This window comes from Triticum aestivum, chromosome 5D (assembly GCF_018294505.1).
Source record: "Triticum aestivum cultivar Chinese Spring chromosome 5D, IWGSC CS RefSeq v2.1, whole genome shotgun sequence".
Lineage (NCBI taxonomy): Eukaryota > Viridiplantae > Streptophyta > Magnoliopsida > Poales > Poaceae > Triticum > Triticum aestivum.
This window is the reverse complement of record NC_057808.1, coordinates 258,481,041-258,505,204: the sequence shown is the minus strand read 5'-3', so window position 1 is coordinate 258,505,204 and position 24,164 is coordinate 258,481,041. Positions and strand designations below refer to the sequence as shown.

General features: G+C 43.2%; 3 protein-coding genes across 5 annotated transcripts; 2 read left to right on the top strand and 1 right to left on the bottom strand.

Annotated features, from left to right (window-relative positions):
• Positions 1-433: 433 nt before the first annotated feature.
• LOC123120612 (triacylglycerol lipase 1) lies at positions 434-6,459 on the top strand. The gene is made up of 9 exons (XM_044540618.1): positions 434-729; positions 1,903-2,013; positions 2,199-2,339; positions 2,828-2,938; positions 3,021-3,164; positions 3,245-3,285; positions 3,360-3,439; positions 4,729-4,824; positions 6,013-6,459. The coding sequence occupies exons 1-9, from the start codon at positions 541-543 to the stop codon at positions 6,342-6,344; spliced, it is 1,245 nt and encodes a 414-aa protein (XP_044396553.1). The 5' UTR covers positions 434-540; the 3' UTR covers positions 6,345-6,459.
• A 4,425-nt stretch (positions 6,460-10,884) lies between these two features.
• Positions 10,885-18,349, top strand: LOC123120610 (RNA pseudouridine synthase 4, mitochondrial). 3 transcript variants are annotated; one of them, XM_044540615.1, is made up of 11 exons: positions 10,885-11,124; positions 11,258-11,657; positions 13,120-13,191; positions 14,016-14,156; positions 14,242-14,289; positions 14,381-14,458; positions 15,042-15,155; positions 15,258-15,350; positions 16,318-16,429; positions 17,478-17,524; positions 17,612-18,349. In XM_044540615.1, exons 2-11 carry the CDS (start codon positions 11,307-11,309, stop codon positions 17,972-17,974), a joined length of 1,419 nt encoding a protein of 472 aa, XP_044396550.1. In that variant the 5' UTR covers positions 10,885-11,124; positions 11,258-11,306; the 3' UTR covers positions 17,975-18,349. The 3 variants fall into 3 exon arrangements, with proteins under 3 accessions (XP_044396550.1, XP_044396549.1, XP_044396551.1); XM_044540614.1 differs by having other exon boundaries at positions 10,916-11,124; positions 11,210-11,657; XM_044540616.1 differs by lacking the exon at positions 14,016-14,156 and having other exon boundaries at positions 10,916-11,124; positions 11,210-11,657.
• A 35-nt stretch (positions 18,350-18,384) lies between these two features.
• LOC123120611 (pre-mRNA-splicing factor 38) lies at positions 18,385-23,381 on the bottom strand. The gene is made up of 6 exons (XM_044540617.1): positions 22,937-23,381; positions 22,707-22,828; positions 22,485-22,575; positions 21,912-22,041; positions 21,744-21,829; positions 18,385-19,126 (listed from the first exon to the last, which is right to left on the bottom strand). Exons 1-6 carry the CDS (start codon positions 23,224-23,226, stop codon positions 18,667-18,669), a joined length of 1,179 nt encoding a protein of 392 aa, XP_044396552.1. The 5' UTR covers positions 23,227-23,381; the 3' UTR covers positions 18,385-18,666.
• Between the last annotated feature and the right edge of the window lie 783 nt (positions 23,382-24,164).

Below are 24,164 nucleotides of genomic sequence, written 5' to 3'. Positions count from 1 at the left end.
CCGATGGCCTCGTCAGGGAAGGATCCGAAGATTCTTTATTCAGCGCCGCCATCGTCCCACCGAAGCAAAGACGATGAACAACCTAAAAACCTAAACTATGAGGGAGTAAAATTGATCCACACGCGTGGATCCGGCGGCCCCTCTCACCACCGACGACCGAGGTCGCCGGCAGAGGGGAGCCGCCGAAGAACGGCGTTGGAAGATCGGTCCTGGCGGCGGCTAGGGTTACAACCGCTAGGGAGGAGAGGAAAACTGGCCACATGTAACCGCCAACGTGGAGGGATTTTTGTCCCCATTCTTTTTCTTTAATATATAATACGCACACTTATGCGTGTTCGAGATCATTATGGAACGGAGGGAGTATGTACTTAATGATGAAACAAAAACCTTGCGGCTGCCGATCCTTTACGTATCCGTCGTCGGTCGCGCGCCCAAATAAAACATTTTGCAGCACTAGTATAACCTCGCTCGTGTGGCGTGTGTAACTGCCAACTGCCCTCGACCCGCCGCTTCCGCCCTCCCAACTCCCGACCGGCGAAGATGGCGGTCCCAGGAGGAGGTGCCGCCGCCGCGCTCGCCCTGACCCTCCTCCTCCTCCTCCGCTCCTGCGTTTCCGGCGCGACCCACGCCTCCTCCGCCCTCCGCCACGCCGTGCCGCGCGGCGACGCCGGCGGCGGACTCTGCGGGCAGCTGCTCCTGCCGCTGGGCTACCCGTGCACCGAGCACACCGTACGTACGTTCCCTGCTGCTAGTATATGTAGTACACATCTTCCTCTTCCCCCCATCCCTCGCCTCTCGGTCCTCCACTGGTGATTAGTCTTGTGCTTCTAGTGCCGATTTCGACCATTCCCCCCCCCCCCCCCCCCCCCCCCCCCCCAGCGAATGGAAGGGGGAGGTTTGTTTACTCGTTGACTTATCCGTATGGAGTTGAGCCACGATTGAGTCTCTCCGGATGGTAATCGAACAGCTAGCCTAGCAACCAGGGTAGATCGGTGAGAGCCGGATTGTTCTGTGTCCGTACGTAGGCTTGCGTGCATTCACACGGCAGTGTCCTTCTGTTTTTCTTGCCGGGTGAAAGTGAAATGGCTGAGATACTATTTTGGTCCCAGTTGGGCTTGTGTAGAGCCTCCAAATTGTGTTTCTCACGTCCCGCTCCAAGAGAAGAAAATGCAATCGTCGTAGGAAAAAAACGCAACAAATGTAAGAGTGTGTCTCAAGTGAACTGGAGCAGCAATTACTTGTGTCATGGAGCTCCTTTACTCTCAGGCAAAGTAGTAGCCCATATCCTTTGTTTCAACTCCAAGCAAAAGACAAACGTACTGGTTGACCGTGCTTACACTCCTCTTCTTCGATTCCTAGTTTCAGGGCACAACTCTACAATAGGCATTGTCACATCCATCTTGAATAAACATTCTTCCATTAGAGCTGGCTTGTGATAAATGAGTCCGACTTGTTGACGCCATTCTATGGTGCAAATACCAGCTTGCAGGTTCATTTCTTTAGCACAGATGTCTTGCGATAATGTAACCAACTATTGACAAGTCATTGACTGCAGAATCATCCTGGTATCACATGGTACATGGTGGTGGCGCTTCTGCCCACGGTGATGCCAGAGTGAAGGAAGAGGGATCTTGATTTTTGATTTAAAACACTATTAATATCCTACAGTGAGACCAAAACTAATGTGTCCTTACGTGTATTTGTATCAATTAATCTTGAAGGTATTTTACCAAACGCCATGAAACTTTTCTAAAAACTTAGTGTCCTTCTTTTCGTTTCATTCCTGCTTTTAAAGTTCACCAAGTATGAACTGTAACAGAAAGCCCCCCCTGTTACTGACATGTAGAGTGACTGCCACTCTTTTTTCTATAGATCTTATTTATTATTTTTTTGGCCTTGCAGGTTGAAACAGATGATGGCTTTCTTTTGTCTCTTCAGCATATTCCACATGGCAAAAATGGAGTTCCAGATAATACTGGACCTCCAGTTTTTCTTCAACATGGTCTTTTTCAGGTTTTTTCTCATTACAGCCATCCTTATATAGCTTTTTGATCTTATCATGTTACAATTGCAGTTTATTCCATATCTGGATGTTCCATTAGATAATGCAGTTCTTATCTTCAGTTGCCACAATCACTGTCCAATCGCATCAGCCTCTATTTTTAAAATGTTTTTTGCTTTATCTAAATCCTTGACAGGGAGGAGATACATGGTTCATAAATTCTGCTGAACAGTCGCTTGGATATATCCTTGCTGATAATGGGTTCGATGTTTGGATTGGAAATGTTCGTGGAACACGTTGGAGTAAAGGCCATTCAACTTTCACTGTGCATGATAAGGTGAGTGTACTCTATAGAAAGTTACATTATGAAACACCACTTTCTGCAAACAAGGAATGAATTGGGTATGTACAGTAAGTCTTCTGATTTGACCATTCACCCAATTGCATAGTAGTAAAAATAAAGTGGAGTTGACCTTTATAGAACCTGAAAGTCACTCGAAATGAAGATTTTCATTATTAAAATTGTGGATGAAATTGAATAACATGCCTGCTTTTGATGCTTTAAGTCACAAATACAGATCATAATGTGCTCCCTGACCTGTCCATGGTCCCTATGGTTTAGGCTCGCTTGACAGTGGTGAGCTTTTCCGAAGCTTTTTCTAGTTTTGGATATACAGTTGTAAGCACATTCTAGCCATAATAAATGCAATTAGTAAAATTCCTGTATGTAACTAGATTCCATTGTGCGGACAACACAGCACAGCACAGTAACTACAAACTGGTTCTAGTCTTTGATTCTGACCAAATCCTGTGGGAGCTTTGCAGCTTTTCTGGGATTGGAGCTGGCAAGAGCTTGCTGAATATGATCTTCTGGCAATGTTAAGCTACGTGTATACAGTTAGGCAGTCCAAAATTTTGTATGTGGGGCATTCACAGGTAAGCTGTTTGGGGTTCGATTGAGAAATGTTTGTTGTGAATCCAAAAATTTGTGGTAATAAATATTTTCCTTTTCTTGTAGGGAACTATTATGGGTTTGGCTGCTTTTACATTGCCTGAAATCACAAAGATGATTAGCGCTGCTGCACTTCTTTGTCCAATTTCTTACCTTGATCATGTTAGTGCTAGTTTTGTTCTCAGAGCAGTTGGCATGCATCTTGACCAGGTGCTTTACTATCCTTTGAATAAATCCACCAAATAAATGCCAGTAACTTCCAAACTGACTTATGGTGAGCTTTGACATAGATGCTTCTTACCATGGGCTTCCATCAGCTGAACTTCCGGAGGTATGGCACTTCTTTCCCTAGCCTTCCTTTTTTTCTCTTTGGGTGTGATTGTAATTGTCCAACTCGATGAATAGCGATATGGGAGTTCAAATAGTAGATTCTATATGCGATGATGGACATGTGGACTGCAACGATTTGCTGTCTTCAATAACAGGTATTGTATTGTTTCTGTCGGATTTGTTATAGATTTTTACTTGCTATAAAGAAAAGATGAGATTGTTCTAAATTTGATATTGCTTGAGTTCTGCTGTTCTGTTGTCCAAACACACATTTTATATGCACTAGAACATAACCATTCCCAAATAATCCAGATACTGAAACTGTGTATATAATAAGCTACTGAGCTTGTAAGGCAGTTGTGCTCACAATTTTTATCTTGAGAAAACGTAATAGTCTTGTGTCTGATAACTCGATAGATAGAAAAAGTAATATGTTCAACGGGCCTTTGAATAGACCGAAACACCGACAACACGAACCACGCCTTAAGCGGTAAGCTCCGCCGGTGATGACACCTGTAGGCCAGTCACACCTGCCTTACCCTACAAACTTGCCTTTGTCTAGCAGCATAACGATGCCGGGTTTGTCACTGTTGAAGGCAGCAGCGTTCGCTGCTTCCAGATGATGATGGTGGATTATCACAGACAGATTTGGTGTCGTAATAATGCACGATACATTATCACACAGACAGATTTGATGGCAATGGTGATGGATTGCAAGATTAGGTGTTTAAAAGGCATGTCAACAATGTTATGTTAATTTGTGGAGCCTAGACCAGTTCCTGTGCATGCCAGGTTATGCTTGAACTTTTATCGGGGGTCTGCTCTCATCCAATTAGAGCACTAGCATTCTCAGTTTCGAGTTTAATTTCAAGATTGCAGTTAACTTTCTGTTTTGAGTTTCAGTAATTGTAGAATTCACATTCCATGATACTTCTGAAGTTCTGATGGTGGCACACAAGTTTTACATCTCAAAGCAAAGTCAAACTGTTTGTTCTAAGCTAGTATATCTTTCTTTATTAGAACTGAGATATAATTACCTATTTAATTATCTAGCTGGATCACATCATCATGGATGTAGATGAATGAACTAACACAATTTAGCTGTGCTGGCTGCTTATGCTGTGGCATATTTGAGCCACCGCCAAGTTAACTTTCTGTATCGAGTTTCAGTAATTGTAGAATTCACATGCCATGGTACTTCTGATAGTGGCACACAAGTTTACATCCTGAAACAAAGTTGAACTGTCTGTTCTAAGTTAGTGTCTCTCCTTATTGGAAATGCACACGAATAAATTACCTATTTAAGATCTAAATCGATCACATCATAAGGGATGTTGATGAATGAACTAACACATTTTAGCTGTGCTGACTGCTTATGCTGTGGTATATTTGAACTGCATTCTTAATTTCTTGTTGTTTTGATTTAATTCATTTACTTTTTCAGGGGAAAATTGTTGCTTCAATGGATCACGGATTGACCATTACTTGGAGTACGAACCTCATCCATCTTCAACTAAAAACTTGCATCATCTTTTTCAGAGTATGTTTTCTCATGTCTAATTCTTAAGTTGTTAGACAATATGTCTTGGAACATTATTTTCCCTTACTTTGTATAGTTTATAACTGAGAGTTGCAAACAGTACCTACATTGGCCTCCATTTCTTCAATCCTTTTGAATGTGTTATGCACTTGCGCTTGCATGCAAGCACTTCTGATCTTTCTGATGGGCATTCATCTCCATAATCTTAAAAGTGTAGAATGCAGGCAAGTTAATTGATTTATAGCTGTAGGAATTTGAAAGAGTGGTTTCTAGAGTGGCATCACATAGGATTCCCTCCACGGACCATTATTGTCCCAGCAGGTATCAGTAACTCAGGACTCGTCCCATCTGCCATCTCATAGCTGTGATGGTGGATGTATAACCTCCAAGACCATTGGATGATGTAGATTTGCACAACCAATGGTGAGGATTTCAATCGCTTCCCCAACTGTTCTGACATGGTCGAGTAGTTAGTAAACTTAACACTTGATTAGGATATGAGTTCGTACCAGTTTGAGGAACGACGTTGATTGGGTACTGTTAGGAGAATAGTTTATAGAGATCAGCTCAACTCAGCTGAGAAGTTGATGGATTTAAAACTTTGATAACAAAAATATGGCATACTTCTACCATTCACTTCAGTCCATGGTAGAGAAAGGTTTTTATTTATTTATCTGAAAAAAAAACCCACAAGAGTACCTTTTGCTATGACCTCAAGCACAATTCCAAATTGAGAAATTGGTTATGCACCAGTAAAAGGTTCCCAGTTATGGTACATAGCATCAAATAGCAACAAGCAAAATTCCAGATTGAGAAATTGGTTATGCACTACTAAAAGATTCCCAGTTATGGTACGTAGTAGCATCAAAAGCTTTCAGTTCACTTGAATACCATCCAAGTTCGTTAGTATCAACCCAACTGCTATTTACTTTGTGCTTGGACCACCATCAAAGTATCAAATAGTATGAACTAACTAAGGCAACTCTACAGAGTTTTATTCGTTGCAGTTGCTTTGCTGCTAAAATTAGGACTGTTTCGTGAGTTGAGCATACAACTTCCTCTGTTGTTATTGATATTGCATTTAGCTCATTTCTCAAAGCATGAGTATTGCTTGCAGAAATAATTACTGGCTAATTGAAACAATCTTTCTAGTCATCTTAAAGCAGGGATTTTATTTCGTCTATGCAGTGATCAGGAAAGGCACTTTCGCAAGGTACGACTACGGATTGTGGGGAAACCTAAGGCGCTACGGTAAGCTGTCGCCCCCTCCGTTTGACCTAAGCAGCATACCGGAATCACTGCCGATGTGGATGGGGTACGGTGGTCTTGATGCATTGGCTGATGTTACTGATGTCGCGCGTACCGTCAAAGAGCTGAGATCTACGCCAGAACTGCTATACATTAGTGGCTATGGCCACATTGATTTCGTCATGAGCGTGAAGGCCAAAGATGATGTTTATGTCGACTTGATGCAGTTCCTTCGCCTTAGGGCAAATGGATCATTGCACAGTAGCTACTAGGACATGTCCTGCACGCTGGTGTGTGTAATACATATGTACAGTTCTTCTCTTTTCTGGATTTACGATTGACGGTACCACTATTTATGTATATTATGAGATTGTATGAAACTGTATATAAGCTTGGGAGAATTTCATACAGAAACCAAAATTTAATGAAAACTTAGTGGAAACCATATTTTAAAGTTCCAAAAAAATCTGAAAAAAATACGGGAGGTTAAGAGGGTGATGTTTTATCGCCGCGCAAATTTTTAAGTTGAAACACATTATGAGATATGAGCTATAAAAAGACAAATTTAGCCTTTAAATCTTGCGTGGCAATAAAACATCGTCCTCTTAATGTCATCTTGTAATGTGCTCGGTTGTGCAATCACATTGTGTGGCCATTAGTTCCTCCTGTATATACTAGAGCTAATATAGTACTCTCTCTATTTCAAAATAAGTGTCTCAACTTTGTACTAACTTTACTCCCTCTGTTTCAAAATAAATGTCTCAACTTTGTATTAACTTTACTCCCTCCGTCATAAAATAAGTGTCTTAACTTTGTACTAACTTTGTAAAAAATAAATATCTCAACTTTATACTAACTTGTCATTTATTTTGAGATGGAGGGAGTACGAAGAGCGTTACGGAGGGAGTACTCCAGAGAAGAAAAGAACTGTACATGTTTTTTTAAGGTAGGTAATTGCACTAGAAGTACTCCAGGGAAGAAAAGAATTGTACATTATTTTAGAGGTAGGTAATTGCACTAGTCCATTAACTTGTCTGATCGCGTTCGAGAAGGTTGATAGTGCTCGCATGTTCACGTGACATTTTGTGCGCCTCGGCTAAGACAGGAAATTCTGCAAAAAATCCTCCCTGAAGTTAGTAGAATCGCATAATTCCATCATAAAATCGTTGAAATAGTGTTATGATGTGTCCTTATAGAGTTATAGTGTGGTTGTCAACTACTCCCTCCGTTTTTAAATATAAATCTGTTTAGAGATTTTAATATGAACTATATACAGAGCAAAATGAGTGAATATACACTCTAAAATATGTCTATATACATCAGTATGTAGTCCTATTAAAATCTCTATAAAGACATATATTTAAAAACAGAGGGAGTACAATATATTTGTGGTGACTTCGTTAATCTCAAGATCGGTTGGCTCAGTTTTTCACGTTCATATGGATGAATATGCACACATGTATATGAGTGTCTACATTGTATTGTGTTTGTAGTAAAAAAATAAGTTAGTACACTAGTCATTTAGCAATTCTACTCCCTCCATAAATTAATATAAGAGCGTTTAGAATACTAAAGTAATGATCTAAACGCTCTTATATTAGTTTACAGAGGGAGTACAACTTAAGTAGCCTAAATCGTTACTGAAAGGCACGTGTGAACCAGTGCAATTGCTTTTTTCATAGAGAGGATACAGCTCGAGAGTAAAAATGCATCATAAGTCCTAAAATTATTAGATGTGTGTCAATTCAGTCTTATAACTTCAAAACTGTAGTTTTAGCCTCTAAAACTATTGGAGATGTGTCAGTTCAGCTCTATAACTTTGAAACTGCAGTTTTGAGTCCCACATGTGGTCATGCTCGTGCCCAAACAACAACCTGCACGACCAGCTCTACAGCAAGGGTGTCGAGGCAACAACGATGTTATGAGAGAGAGGGGGGGGGGGGGGGGGTCCTCCATCTGGCTCGGGGTCACCCGACGGGCAGGCCGAGGGAGAGGGATGTCGTCCTCCATTCCGACTAGCTCAGGGTCTCCCCTGCGGCCGTGCCAAACCTCTCAATGAGGCTGCCCTACAGCTCATGGCCACACAGGTGGTGGGCGTGCAGGTTGCAGCACACACTGCAACGTATGGATAACTTTCGAGGAAGTAAACACATATAAATGGCTCATTTGAAAAAAAAATGCATCATCGATGTTGAACATGCAAGTTTAGGACCTGAGTGAACAAACTTACATAGTTTGAGGACCCAAAACTGCAGATTTGAAGATATATGACTAAACTGACACCTTCGATATATTTTTTCGATAAAGGGCGCTTTTATTATTTCAAAATGTAGCATCAAGCGGATACAAAACATTATGAGTAACACCCGGCCTCTGCATAACTAGGATGCACACAGCCAAATAACAAAAGTCTGGCAAAAGGAAAAGTAACAAAAATGACAAGTCGGCAACAGTAGAGTCCTATAGACCGACACTATGCCTATGTAAAAAATAGAGATAGATCGATTCGGAGGTTATGATCCCGCCCATATTGAGAAAAAACCTCCATAGCCGCCTGCTCCAACCGCGTACACACCGCCCTGAACAGCGGTTGGTGCTCCAGTCGTTGTAGCGTAGACCACATACGAAGCAAGTCCGGTTGACCACATATGAAGAGTAAAATGCATCATAAGTCCTAAACTGAGGAGAAGCATTTTTGACCAAAAACTGCAGTTTCGAAGTTATAAGACTAGACTGGCACACCTCAGTTTAGGACTTATGATGCATTTTACTCTTCATTGTCTAAAAAATTAGGGAGCAAATTTTTTTTTCAAGAGTATGCCAAAGGTGTACTATATCTTTATAGAAGGCAGAAGACAATTATAAGAAACTACTTCTCGCTGCGAACAGCAAGTGTAGCACGAACTCCACACCCGAGCTTATCCGAAGACAAGCAACCGCAAACGCTACAACCACAACACAAAGGAACTTGCCCTAAACAGAACAACTAAGCCGCGTCTCGACCAACACCGGTCACCTCAAAGAGCAACAGCTTCAACCGGACTTCCCTTGCCAACGCACCAACCACCCTTGAATGCCTAAAAGAAGATGGCGAGTGGGTGGCAGGACTCAGTCGATCCTGAAAAAAGCCACCGTCTTGGACTCACCGGCACTGGCGTACATTGCGCCGAAGTAGCTCCACTCGGACCAGCAGTAGGCACCGAAGAACCACAACACAGAACCTCAAGGCCAAGTCTCCACACAAGATGGTCCCATCAGAGGAATGACGCTAAGACGCCGCCATCGTCGGTCCGAGAACGAACTAGGCTTTCACCCGAAGACAGCAACCCAAGCTAGGAGGAAGAGATGCCGGCACACCTTAGCGACGCCTCCAAGGAGGGGACCGACACCCGCAGGCGCCGTCGCCGCCAACACCGTCCAAAGACGGGCAAGATTTTCATCCGCGTCGCACATCTCCAACTAGGGCTGGGCGTTCGGTTAATATGATTTATACGGTTCGGTTTATTCGGTTTTTTATAATTTCGGTTTTGAAGAAATGGCAACCGAAATAATCACACATAAATTAGCCACCGAACCTTATTAACCAAAATATATCGGTTCGGTTTATTCGGTTAACCGAAAAACCAAAGTACATGTACCCAACTGTCTAAGAGACCTGACTCATGAGCAGCGATTTACATTCTACAGAATGTATAAAATAATCAGAAGAGCTAGCTTTATGGATACACTAGCTCATGATGGTCGTTTCATACAAAACAATAGTAAAATATTCCTAGTAGATCAAACCAATTACTTGCATGGGGTACGTTACGTGCTATTGTACTTACCTGTACTAAGATTTGACAGATTAGAACTTGGAGAAGGCAGCGAATTAGTACTTGTGAGCGGATGGCATGAAGTACTTGTTGCTGACTATGGAGCGCCGACTCACCAAGCTGGCTCCATGAGCAGTTGATCGCGCGCCTAGGGTTGGAGAGAGGGCGCCGCCTGACGAAGTGATTGAGAGATGGGCAGGGCGCCACCTGACCAAGTGATTGAGAGATGGGCGATGTCTAGTCTAGGTTTTACATACGTACGCATGAACGTGGATGTTTGGGAATTAGTAGTAATCGGGGGATGTTGGGCCCGTGGACAAATGGGCTGTCCTCGCAATCACGCACGGCCTCACGGAAAACAGGAATCGTAAATAAGATCGGCTTCTTCGGTGATTACGGTTTTTGATGTCCGGAAACTGAACGTACACCGAACACCGAATAGCGATGGAAGTTCCCACCGAACCAAACAACCGTACACCGAATAAACAGACAAATCGGTTAATCCGGTTCGGTTCGGTTCGGTTTTTCGGTTTTCGGTGTGACAGTGCCCACCCCGACCCTGCACGACCGAGGGCAAGCAACCCGACCTCCATCTCCCGCCCGGCCAAGAAAAGACCGCAGCTTTGGTCCATCTCCATGGCAGCACGCCAAGGGCAGCCTGCACAACACGCAGCCACCAGCCACACCAATCCAGGCAGGCGGGCACGCAGCAGATGGCCCAAGGACCCGGAACGGCCAGATCCGGATCGCACGCCGTCGCCGCCATCTCCCAACTCCGGAGCCAATCGAGGGCGCTCGACGCCGCTGCTACACCCGACCGCTGCCGAAGCAGCATCTCCTGGCCGGGCTCGCAGCGCCGTGACCACCTCGAGTACCCTCGCCGGCGTCACCTTGACCCAGCCGCGCACCCGCCTCCAGGACCCTTCCCGGCTCCACTCGGAGCCCGAACCCGTGCGCCAAGGCCTCCGCTGCTACTCCCTTGCCAAGCTCCGCCACTCCGCTGCGCTCCCCGCCATGCGCCGCCACACCAGAAGAAACCTCCCGCGCTGCCCGCTTGGCGTCCCACCCCCGCGGGAGGGGAGCCCACCGGGGCACGCCGACCCCGCCCGTCGCCTTCGACGGCTGGGGTAGCACAAGGAGGAGGCTTGCGGGGCTAGGGATTTGGCCTCCAGAGCCGCCCGCGCGAGCGGCCCGGGAGGAAGGGGAAAGTGTTCGGGCTCCTGATTGCGTGTGGAAGGTATCAGGGAGCAATTCAATCACTATGTCTTGCGTGCTGTAAAATATAAACATTTCACGCAAATATTGTTTTTTTGGGCGGGAAGTAACATTTGGAGGCTGGTTTGATGCGTACAAATGGATCCGACGGCCAGGGATACCCGCAGACAAGGAGAAAAGGCACCAAGTCTTCCTCGGCTCTGAATGACAACGAGAATGGCGGCGCTCCTCTTACTCCGAAGGCTGGCGGCCGGCGGCGCGGTTACAAGGCTGCAGCAACCGTACGCCGGCCTAGCCACCGCAGCAGCGAGGCAGGACGCTCTAGACGCTACCGGCGAGGAGAGCGGACGGCCGGACAAGGGGAACAAGAACCGCTGGATGGAGCTCCCGCCGTTCGCGCCGGTCGATGCCGCCGCCGCTGCGAGAGCCATTTTTCGAGGGCAGGGAGGAGATGAGATAGAAGGGAACTCCAACTCCACCGCCATCAGATGGGTCCGGCGATGCTGCCCCCACCTGCCGGCCTCGCTGGTGCAGAAGCTCTTCCGCCTACGCAAGGTGCGCACCACATGCTCGACCAAATGCGCCAGTGAACTGCTTCCTCTTATGAAAAAAGGATTTGGTTGACGCCTAATATTTGCACGATTATCTAATTGCTCGCTCCTATTGTGTGGTCGCTGAGTTGAATTTCTGCACTTGCATGCACAAAAGACCTTATTTATCCAGAACCTCAGGCTACTGAAGGAAACACAATCATTGGAGTTATTGTCAATAGAATACCCTACTTACTGTACCTCAAAATTCAGTTCTCTAATCGGAGCTGAGATGGCTCGTTTTAGGCAACAGTGCAGGCTTAGTTTCTCTAGCCTGTTGGCTGGAAGGATGGCTCCTGCTGTCCAGCAATTATGTGGTGTGCTATGTCTTCTTTGCATATTTTTTTAATTGTTCTATATATTGTTGCACTTCCAAACAAAGCAAGCGGTGGAGGTTTCACTTGGTAGTTCATGAAAAGATTGGTATCTGATCAACAGATATTTTTAGTTTTTCCTACTGAGTGTAGGTTTGGCCCTTGTGTGCATGCACTTGCACTCATAAACTACCAGATGATAATAAATGATATAGTTATCATCTTGGCATTCTTGAAATAATACACTGCACACTGTATGATTCACATATTTGCTTGGAAGTATGTTTCCTCTTTTAATTTAAAATGGCATGCTTCTTTTTATTAAACTGAGAGATTTGTTAAGCTCCATACACTAGCCAACAGAACCAAAAAGTCCGAGCTGGGAAAGGGCTAGGCAATCCACACCATCAAGGTATAGCTCAAGAGGCCTATACATGGACACAGAGGGGGCAACAGCAATTTTTTTGATAAATTGCGAAAGCCAGGACTTGAATTCAAGACCTTTGGCCCTGACACCATGTTAAGCGTCATGCACTAGCCAACACAACCAAAAGTCCGAACTTATGGAAAGGGCTAGGGCATCCACATATACACTTCAACAAGATTCATATACCAACATTTAGAAAAACGTCATCAGGCCATCAACATTTGAAGGCTGGTTAGAATTGTTACTAGAATTATTTGAATATAATTGCAGCAAGAATTACTTAAAAATATAAACAATTGCTCATGCACAAATTTGCCAAAGGGCAAAGCGTTCCCGTTTTGTTACCATCAATATATACTTGAGGTGGTGGAAAACTGTGCAGACAGAGTTTTTTTGTGAACTGAATATTCATGCAAGAACATGAGGCGTTCTTGCTGGATACTGTTTGTAGGTCTGAGGTACTCAAGTTTTTTTTTTAATCTTGGTTAAGAACAATCTAGAGCAGGCTTCTGTTTGAAAATGCATGTTAAAACTGCAGTAGATTAGCAATCTACTATGTTTTTAATTTTAAATACCGTAAACTGTATGCTTTTTTAACCACTACTGTGATATTAGTTATTTTTCTCCATGAGCGATAAAATAAAAAGAATATTAAGAAGATCTTAATTGTGTTTGGTGACTGACAGGTTAAGAAGAATGCTGTGACTGCGGAGACATCTTCCACAGATGCTAGTGCTGAGCAATTCCGGTTGAGAAGGGTAACGAATACAATGCGTGAATTAGATATACCTAGCAGTCTAAATTAGAAATATTTGTGTTGTATCATTTGTAGCTCATTATACTTGGTACTTTTCTGGTTTGCAGACACATACACACTCATCAGCCAAATACATGAATAATGGTATTAACTGAATTTGTCGAGTGAGATAATAAATTTGAACATCACCTACTTTTTATGTAATACTTAACTGAGAAACCTGGTAACTTGTTACCATTGTTTCTAAAATGCAATATAACCACTCCAGTCGACATGACCAGATAATGACACATATAACAGCAATACCAGCCCAAGGGATAGTGTAAAACACTAAAACCCAATGTATCAGTCATTCGCATTCATACTTCTGTCATTACTGGAACCAGACATATAATGGTTCATACTCTTTGCTGTATGGTCGCTCGGGTAAATATGAAAGAATTCGTTGAGCCTCGGTTTTCTCTTTTTCGCCTGCCTTCTCCATATGATGGTGTATTTCCAGTATTTCTTCATCCATCATATCACATTGTCCCATACTACATGGCCTGATTCTTCCTTGACATATGCTCTGTGTTTGGTTTTGTTACTGCATAAAAAACACTCCGTCTGTACTATAATGCTTGTCGCTGGGGGAAACCAGTACAAGTTCCCCCAGTGACAAGTATTGTGGTACAGAGGGAGTATGTGGTACCACTGTAGAATGTGGGATGAGATTATATAGCACTGTAAATCTTAGTTGGTACCATGCCTGATGAGATAAGAGAGCACGTATTTTTACTGGTCCTGAGTGCTCTGGCAGTATGTGACTTTGTTTCATTGTTGAAGGTTTCGGCAAAAGATCACCTAGTACCTGGTGATACCCTCTTTCTACCTGTTAATATTCAAGAATCTCCTGTTGCTGAGAAGGCCAGGAAATTTGATAACAGGAATGAGATTGATTTTTTACGTAGCCTTGAGATTTACAAGGTCTTGATTTATTCTTGTATTTAAAAGATTATTTTAATTGATTTGGGTGGTAGATAATATTCGTTGGTGTTTGGAATTCTTTCAGGATAAAGCCATCATTGTGGTCAACAAACCCCCTGGAATGCCGGTTCAAGTAGGTGAATTTATGCAGGCTTAGTTTTTGCCTGATTTCTCATAAGATTTTACAGTGCATAATAAAGGTTTTCTTGCTTCTCTATTTGGAGGGTGGTGTTGGCATAAAAAACAGTATAGATGTGCTTGCCCCGATGTTCGAAGAAAATTCTTCTGACGCACCTCGCCTGGTGAGTTCGGTACAGTTCAGTTGTTTCTCACTTGTAGCGAAGGCTGTAAGCATGGAAGTTTTGCCTGTTGTATCTCCTTCGTTTGGGAAAAAAAGTACTTTCTGAGGGAGTATAGAATCACCTGTCATTGCTGTGAGTGTAATAATTAGGATAAAGGCATACCCTAAGCATTCTGAGAAGATAATGATTAGGGTAGTGTTGTGCTACTAAACTTTTTTTTTTTTGAGACGAGCACAAGATTGAATTTGTATTTGTCAAGGTAGACCTATCTCAATTCAGTGAACATTGTATTCTGATTCAAACTAATAAACTTGTAGGTCTCTGTTGGTAATTCATGTTTACGTTCATGTAAATTAAGACTGTACTATATACTTTCGATAAGTAATATATTCTGTATAATTATTCAAGATCTTTACGTTCATGTAAATTAAGACTGTACTATATACTTTCGATAAGTAATATATTCTGTATAATTATTCAAGATCTCTTTCCATTTGTAGTATTGCTACATTTGGATAAACAACTTGTTTGTGTTGATATACGTAGAGTTGCATGTTTGCTGATGCCCTCATTTGCTTTTCAGGTCCACAGACTTGATAGGGATTGTAGCGGCGTCCTTGTTCTGGGTAGAACTCAACTTAGTGCTTCCATTTTGCATGCTATCTTTCGTGAGAAAACTGCTGATGCTTTAGCTGATGTAAGTAGTTCAGTGTAACTTCTACTGTGCTTGTCAATGCTCGTATTGAATTCCGCACCATATTATATACTTATCTTGATACTCATATATTTTATGTTGAAGGGTACTCAACAAGTATTGCAACGAAAATATGTTGCACTTGTTATGGGAACACCTAGACATCCCAAGGGTTTACTCTCGGCTCCACTTGCGAAGGTTTGTAGAATATGCGTTGTTGTTCCCTTGCTGTTTCTATTTAGCAAAAATCTTCTTTATAGTTTTGACAAGCAACTTCACTGACAAGAGATGTAGCCAGAAATAAACAATGAGTTCAAGTCAGATACAATAGATATTTACTTAACAAGAAGACACATTCTCTTTTTCCTCCATAAGTTAAGATATAAATTTGTTTTACTTTAAAATAATAGAAAACTAATTGAGTGTAGACAGGTGATTCAATTATAGAACTTCACATTGGGTATTTACTGAATTGCGTACTGTAGGTGGGAGATTGCGACCTTAGTAAAGGACAGGAGTATAGGGCAATTTCCTCTATCCGCAAGTTGGATATTCCTGTCACATGTCATTTTATCCATCTCATGCTCAGAACTCTTTGTTCTTTCTCATGTCGATTGTTCATCCAATACCTTGATCATTATTGTGATTTGTATCCCTTCGTTTATTTGTATGTAGTGTGGTTTAGCTTCGCATGGCTGTAATGACCATTAGTTTCGTGTATGATATATTTTTGGATTGTTTAATAACTGCAAAATCGTGACTACATGAGAAGTACTTCGAGAGAACGTGCGTCTAACATGGTGGTAAGACCTCCAGGTGTGGGGCTGCCAACCAGGCCGGTTCTCACAAAAAAGGCCCCTCGCTTAGTTTGTTCCCCATGCGTGGCAGATCACCAATGGCGCCACCATAGCGGGTGGAGCCAGTGTTCAGGACCTTTCCTCAACCTAAAAAGCAATGCCTTCAGGTTTCATTCCCAGAGCGTCGAGTGTTTTTTTAGAAGTATTTTGAAATACAAATCTGATGGTACAAGTTTTGTACCATGAAATCTATACATTGCTGGGGACATTGTTGGTCAAAATTAAAAGGTTATAATCTTAAAAGGCATGGGTGCCACGATAGAAATCAGCGGATGGAGTACTATTTTATGGAGGTCTGCTTTTTGCAGGTTTTATTACAAGATGGCAAGTCTGAGCGTCTGACTGTTAGAGCTGGTCCAAATACTACATCTGTTCAGGATGCTTTGACAGAATACAGAGTGATTGAATCTTGCCCCCGAGGTAGGTGAACAATAATCTTGTCTGTTGAAAAACAAACATTACTTTCTTTACAAAGTAATTACTGGTAGCAGTTTTATGTCAAGATCTCAAGTTCTTCTGAACATATGATATGATAATTCAGTACCATAACGCAATCAGTATGACCAGTAGTGTAAGAATGCCAAACAGTACAAGTCACATGCAGACTTATGATACTGATGAGAAACAGACTTTCCCAGATTGAGTTTCAACATGACACATTTTTATATGAGGACGTTACCTTCTACCAGTAGATAATGATAAAATTACATTAGAACTTATGCAGTTATGCATGACATCAATTTGCAGTTCCCCTGCGTCACAATATACTGTATAGAATGGTAACAGCGTTATGTTACTCCAGTTAAAAGGCACTCCCCCTTCCCAAAATGTAAGGTGCGGTTAGCTTTTGATGGTCTTAAGTCTATGATTTTGACTCGATTTTTTTACAGTATTATTGTTTATGAAATTAGTATGAAGACATGGGGCATAAAATTATTTGCAGGATAAATACAACAACACCATTCATATATGTCCAATCTGTATACTTTGTTATATAGTCGTTCACAAGTATATGTTGTTTTGGATATTTCAATATGCACTACATACGGACTGAAATGAGTGAACAAGCACACTAAAACGTGTCTATATACATCCGATTCACAAAAAGAGTTAGAACATCTTATATTTGTGAAGGGGGGGGGGGGGGGGTATTGGTCAAACTTGAGACCATGAAAAGTAAGTGCGCCTTACATTTTGGGAAGGAGGTGCATCAAACAAGTGTGAAACGTTATGTGGAGAAAGAATTCAGTTAGTGAAAACCAGAGCATAGACAGCAAGGTAAAATGGGTTAAAAGTAAAATATTCATATGGCAACATCGCTCTCTATGTTTTCTAGCATTACAGTGTGATCTTTAGGTTGCCCTGAGTGATGAGTATGCAAACCAAGAAAAAGAATGCCAATATGACATGGAGTGTTAAGTATTAACCATCACCATTCTATATCATTGGGGTTTGCTAATGATTGCAGGGTTCACTTGGTTGGAACTATTTCCTCTCACCGGAAGAAAGCATCAGGTAATTTCAATCCCTGAACAAAGATCTTACAAAGTATCAGAATCACTCACCACTAGAAAACCTGATTTCTCCTGAAAACCCACCCAGCTCCGAGTCCACTGTGCAGAGGTTCTCGGAACGCCGATCGTAGGGGACTACAAGTACGGGCGTCAAGCGCACCAGGACTGGACGCCTCTCCCCGTGCCGCAAACCGTCGACGAGGAACTGCTCAGGAAGCAAAGGCTTCCCTTTGGTCTTGTCCTGGGCGGCGGGAGCGTCGCGGAGGAGCAGCCTCAGCTGCATCTGCACTGCAAGCAGATGATGCTCCCTGATATCTCAGCTGCCGTCCAAGGGTTGCAGTCTGAAGACGCCGAGCGTGACTTCTCGGGTCTCGAGAAGCTCAGCTTCGTTGCTCCATTGCCGCTGCACATGCGGCTGAGCTGGGAGGTTTTGAAGTCCGTTGACAAGTAATCGAAGAGTGGCGTCCTTAGTGTCTGTTCTCTACGCCGACCGACTGTGATACGGATGATGTGTTGCTCAAGTCTACAGCCACAGAAGCTTCACCAAAAGATCTCATTTTAGTACTATAGCACAGTGACAGCGGTTCCTTTTTTCCTTTTGTTAGGGAATTCACTATCCACCACATTTTCATTTTTTGCTTGGAGCCTTAACGCTCAAGGGATGTACTTCTAATGGTTACATTGTTTTCAATCGGCATCATAGAATACACTAGCTCAGCTAAGTATGAAGCAATCATTGAATATCTCCACATCTCATCAGCCAAGTATGAAATTGTATGACACAGTTGACCAATAACATGGTCAAAATGCAGCTTATTATTCCACATCTCATCTTGGCACGATTATTGCACATGATGCAGCTTATTCACTAAAATATAACAAATTATTGAACAGAAATATCTAGTCAATTTTGTCAACACAATACAGTTGAAATCAAATGCTTTCTCCTTCATCAGCCTTCACCATGTCTCTCAAGAAAAATGCAAAAAAGACCCAGCAAGGTAGAGCCAGAAAAGCAGACCAAACCGCCAAAGTTACATTACAGTGTATTTTGAAAAGCTTGCAGTGTTAAAAGAAAAATGCTAACTACTCCTTTGTTGGTTTTAAGCTTGGAGCTTCAAAATACATTACAGCAATGTACCATTACTTCAGTGGTCCCAACCCTATCGATGCGCGCAGCTTGTTCATCTCTATAATCTCTGGATCATTAGGATCTGGACCCTTCCCGCTGCCCTTCTTCTCTTTCTTTTCCTTTCTCTTCTTAGGCTCCTCCCTCGGACCATCATCGGCACGCCCTCGAGGAGGACTGGCACTACCACGGCCACGTCTCTTACGGAGCTCTCCCACTTCACGGTCTCTTTCACGCCGATCCCGGCTTCTGCTCCTTGAGCGGCTCCTGTGCCTGCCACGGTCTCTGTCCCGGCGTTCCCTTTCCCTGCCATCCCGGTCACGATCTCGGTTGTAGTCATCATCTCTGATGCGGTGACGGTCTCGTTCCCTATCCCTCTCTCTATCTCTTTCACGGCCTCTATCTCTGTCTCGATCTCTTTCCCGGCCTCTTCCATAGTCCCCGTGATCCCGATCTCTGTCATGATCTCGGTCCCTGGAAAAACAAAGATCAAAAGGGTATCTAGAGACCAAATCAACACACTGATAGCTAGTGCATGTATCACAGAGAAACACCACACCAAGTTTTTATAAGTATGTCAGTAACCTCAAACCACAGAATGAACATGCTGAGAAACTACAGATCATTTAGTCACACGTCAGCACCTCAAAACCATAGACAGAACATGCCGAGAAACAAGGGATCAATAGTTATTCAGCAATTGCCCCCATTCCCCATACCTATGAAAAACCTCTAGCCAAATAATCAAATCCATTTACATGACAATCAAATGGACCTGGTGCCTTCAGAAAGATATGTCTACAAAGCAGGTACTTTTTTAAGATCTTATCACGTTTGAACATCTATCAGGCTTCCATTCCTAAAACAAATCTGTCCAACCCTGATAAAATATTTGGACCCACATAATTACTTTTACGCAAGCAGCTACAGTAGTCTCCACCATATGAGTTTATTTTTTCAAACAATAAGTCTACAAAATTACAGGCTATAAAATGGGCAAAAGTTCACACAGATGCTTAAGGGGAAACCATAACAATAACTGTAGTTCACTGAACTTAGAAAGTAGCTCAATGTTAAGAACATCGTACACTGGTGCACAGCTAATGAACATGACCAGCTGTCAAAAAAATTATTACACTTCTTTATGACATAATCCGAAGTTAAACCCTTAGGCAGTATCTCAATACATCCTTAAAAAATGAGTTTCCAAAAATAACCGATTCCTTTTATTCATTTGGTTATGAACAAACAAATCTCTAGAACAGAGAAACTGATCTTATCTAGGCAGAGCATGAAGCTTAGCTATGCAATTATATCCGGTTCTATACATTTATACATGAAAGGAAGGCTTCTTAACATGGACTAAACAAGAGCAACAAAACCGATAAGCAAAATGTCAAATTTGAACCACTGTGGATAAGAACTATCTGTTTGGTCCATCATACTTCTCACTGCACACTATCAGTGCAGAGAAACCTGGCAGGGTCATGATTATTCACTATAGGAAGCAGCTTGCCTACCAAAGGCTCTTGACATTAACATGCCATGGCAGTAACTCTAGTATGCAAAATTGCAAATATGCAATGCAACTGCAATGCTACAGCATCAGCTTCCAGTATGATCTCCAGGATTAAACAACTATAATAAAAGCTCCTGCGCTGCTCTTTGGCCTTCTTAGCATTTTTACATTGCATACTTTCCAATGATTTGCAATTTCTGCTCTCAGATTATTTGCATTTTGGATATAATCTAGTTGCCAAAACCAAGATAGCAAAATGCTTATGGCTTCTAATTTAGTATATATTTTCCAAATTGATGTGGCTTAGCATGACATCACTAATATGTATGATGTATCAACATGAAATAAAAATGAGATTACTTCTATGCCCTTAACCAGTAAGAAGAAGAAATAGAACATCGGTGACTTGAACTCTCAAAGAGCATGTAAATCAACATCATACTCAAAACTTGCCGGAAATGAATATAAGCTCCTTCGGCTCTTATCTGATTTCTACTTTCATGCAAGAGCAATATGCATGCAGGCACATTAAGCTTTGGGGGAAATACTTACAATAACTCGTTGGCAAACCCATCTGGCACCGCTACAAAATTCTATCGGGCTCTATACATTTTAGACACGATTAAAACAGGCTTCTTACATGTTTTTATAAAAGCAGACACAAAAACAAGCAAGAGCTCTTCATTTCAAAAACTCAAAAGGTTGCAAGCGGCAGAAAAATGGAGGATGTGATGAAACTGATATGATAAAGTTTAACATAAATCCGAATAAGATAGCAAATTTCAATAAGCGAAAAGTTCAAATTTGGACCAGTTTGTGATTTTAAATCTGTTTGGCACATCATACTTCTCAACTGCACACTATCAGTGCAGAGAAACCTGGCAGGGCCACAAAACACTGTAGGAAGCAGCTCATCAACCAATGGCTCTTGACATGAACATGCCATGGCAGTAAGTACTAAGTGCGCAAATATGCAATGCAACGCTGCAATGATACAGCAACAGCTTCCAGTACAATCTCTATAACTAAAAGTCATACAATATCAAAAGAAGCTAAAGAGAAAGTCACTGTTTCAGTCTTGTGCTGTGATACAAGACAAGTGAACCTGCTCGTGCATGGGTGCCCCAGAAGCTCTTGCTCTGCTTGTTGGTCTTGTGTTATTGAGTCACGTCCATGTATGAAAAGGATAGCTTACACAGATGTGGTAATTTTCCTATATATATTCTACAGTTACCAAAACCAAGATAGCAAAATGCTTAGGGCTTCTAAGTATATATTTTCTAAGTTAATATGTCTTAAGCATGACGTCACTAACATTTATCAATGTAAAATCAGTGAAACATAGGTTACTTCTGGGCCCTTAACCAATAAGAAAACAGAAGATCCTTGGCCTGAACTCCCAAAACACACAGTAAACAGAGTACTAAAAACTTGGCATCCGATGAATATTAACCAATCAGCTCACACCTGATTCTTCCTTAAGCACGAGAGCAGTACAGATGCATTTCAAGAAACAATAGATAAGTCGTTGACAACCATCTACGTAACAAGCAATTCATATATAGCAGATACCTGTGATGCCTTTCGTGTTTCCTGTCTCTGTCCCTCTCCCTTTCCCTGTCGCGTTCTTTGGTGGGGCTTCTTCCACGAAGATGGTCCTGTTAACACGTTAAAACAAGTCAACACCTCTGGTCAACAAATTAGGTGAATTGATTTAGATCATTTAGCAAGTATGCTCACCTTTTCATGAGTGTTAGGCTCATCTACGTCCATAGGCTGTCCATCCTCCTTATCTTCCTCCTCTTCCTCAAAATCGTCTTCAAGTGCACTTCTTCTAGGTTCTAGAGTTCCAGAAGCTTCAAGGATCCATCTGTTGAAAATATTCATAAAAATGAATTTGTGAAGCATCTGGAGCACATCAAGAGGCAAACCCGTATTTAAGATTACTGACTAGTGGTCAAAAGAAAATATCTCTAAACCAAAAACTATTACTGAAACATACTCCCTCCGTCCCAAAATAAGTGACTCAACTTTGTACTAAAGCTAGTATAAAGTTGAGCCACTTATTTTGGGACAGAGGGAGTACATGACAACTATGTGTTTAACAGAGAGGGAACAATCAACAACTCCAATCTTTAACACAGAGAGAACAGTGAACACAATCTCAAAAGGGGTAACTATCTTTTTAAGATGTCGCTAGTCTCGGAACATCAGCGAGAAATTGAGCAGTAGCAGATGGCAGGGTAGATGCAGATGTCGCAAACAAGATAAATTTCAACTGCATGGCAGAGTTTGGGACAGATAAAATCAAACCTTTTCTGAATGCGGGGGAGGGCAGTGTCGCAGCTATAGTCCTTGGTCAGGAGCTCGTCAATGAATTCGTCAACGTGTGTCAGCGTGAATTCTGAAACGAATACAGATGAGAAAATGAGTAAAATAACCGCATACCCCCAAATCTGAAATCTCATACACCTAGCTAGCTACCAGCATAAGTAACAATATGAGATCAAAAGAAACAAAATTTGGAGTGCATACTTCCATCGCTGAGCTTTTGCCTAATCTTGCGGTAGTCGTTGTAGAGCGGCTCGAGGTACTGGTAAACGTCGGCGACGGTGCCAGTGAGGCGCAGGTAGAAGGCCCCAAGAACCCGGACATACCTAGAGCAGAAACAACAAGATAAGGGCATCGATTTTTCAATTCAATGCCTACCAGAAGCAGCTAGAGGTAGAGGACGGAATCGACGAATACGTTAAAGAGGAAATTACTTGTAGTCCTCGTTCTTGATGAACTCGACGACGATTTCCTTGTCGGGCTGGATCTGGAGCATCTTGAGGGCGAGGCAGAGGAAGGGGGTCGGCCTGCGGTTGCCGCCGTGGGTGCCGCCGGTGTGGTCGAGCTCCATGGCCTTGTCGACGAGGGTCTCCGCCGTGAGGCCGAAGCACTGCTCCTTCCAGTAGTTGCTCTGGTAGATCTTAGCCCGCACGATCTTCTCCACCAGGTTCTGTGGGTTGGTGCCGTGGATGCTCCGGGCCAGGGGGTCCGTGCGGTTCGCCATCGTCGCCGGCTCTCCGGCGCGGGCGCCGAGGGCGGCCGAGGCGGCGGCTACGCCGCTCCGCTGGTGGGGGCGGGATTAGGATTGGGACTGGGACGGGGACTGGAATTGGGGTTTGCGGGCAAAACCCTAGACTATAGTAGACGAGGCAGCCCCGCGGGAGCTTTTGAACCGACCTTGGCACCGGCACCAAATAAAATTTCCGGTCATAAGGCCAACTCCACCGCGCGACCCCAAACGGACGTTTTTGTCCGGATTCTGTCCATTTGATAGGGATTTGGGATCGTGTCCGGGCGTGTCTTTGGATGCGGTGGCCGTGCGCCTAGCATGCGGGCGCATCTGTTTGCCCCATCCTGTCCGCGTCTATTTAAAAAAAAAGCAACGTTTCAAATGCCGAGCCCTAGTTCACGGCCCCAGTTCATCACGCCGGCAACAAAGCCAGCGGCCTACACGTCCATCGCCGGCATCGGCCAGCGGCCGGCAACACAGCCAGCCTCCAAAATGAATAGTTGTCCTCGCCGGCAACACAGCCGGCCTCCAAAATGAATGTTTTCTCGCCGGCACACTGCCAGCGGCCCAGCGGGCGGGCGGCACCCATGCCAGCCTCCAAAAAGAACGGCCACGCCGATCGGACGACCTAGTTCAAGCCTTCGGCGTCGAGCATCTCCTTCTGCCTGGCCTCGAACCAGGCCCTCGTCTTGTCGCTCATCTTCGACAAGTCCACGCTCATGATCGCAAGGACCACCTCCTTCGCTTTGGTGGCGGCATTGGTGGCCTCGATGTCGAGCTGCCTCTGCCTGGCCTTGACGTTGTCGGCCTCTATGTCGAGCTGCCTTTGCCGGGCCGCCTCCTCCATGTCGATCTTCCTCTTCTTGGCCGCCTCCTCCATCTCAAGCTTCTTTCTTTGAAGGTCTAGGTATTGCTTCATTTGCTCGTCCTTA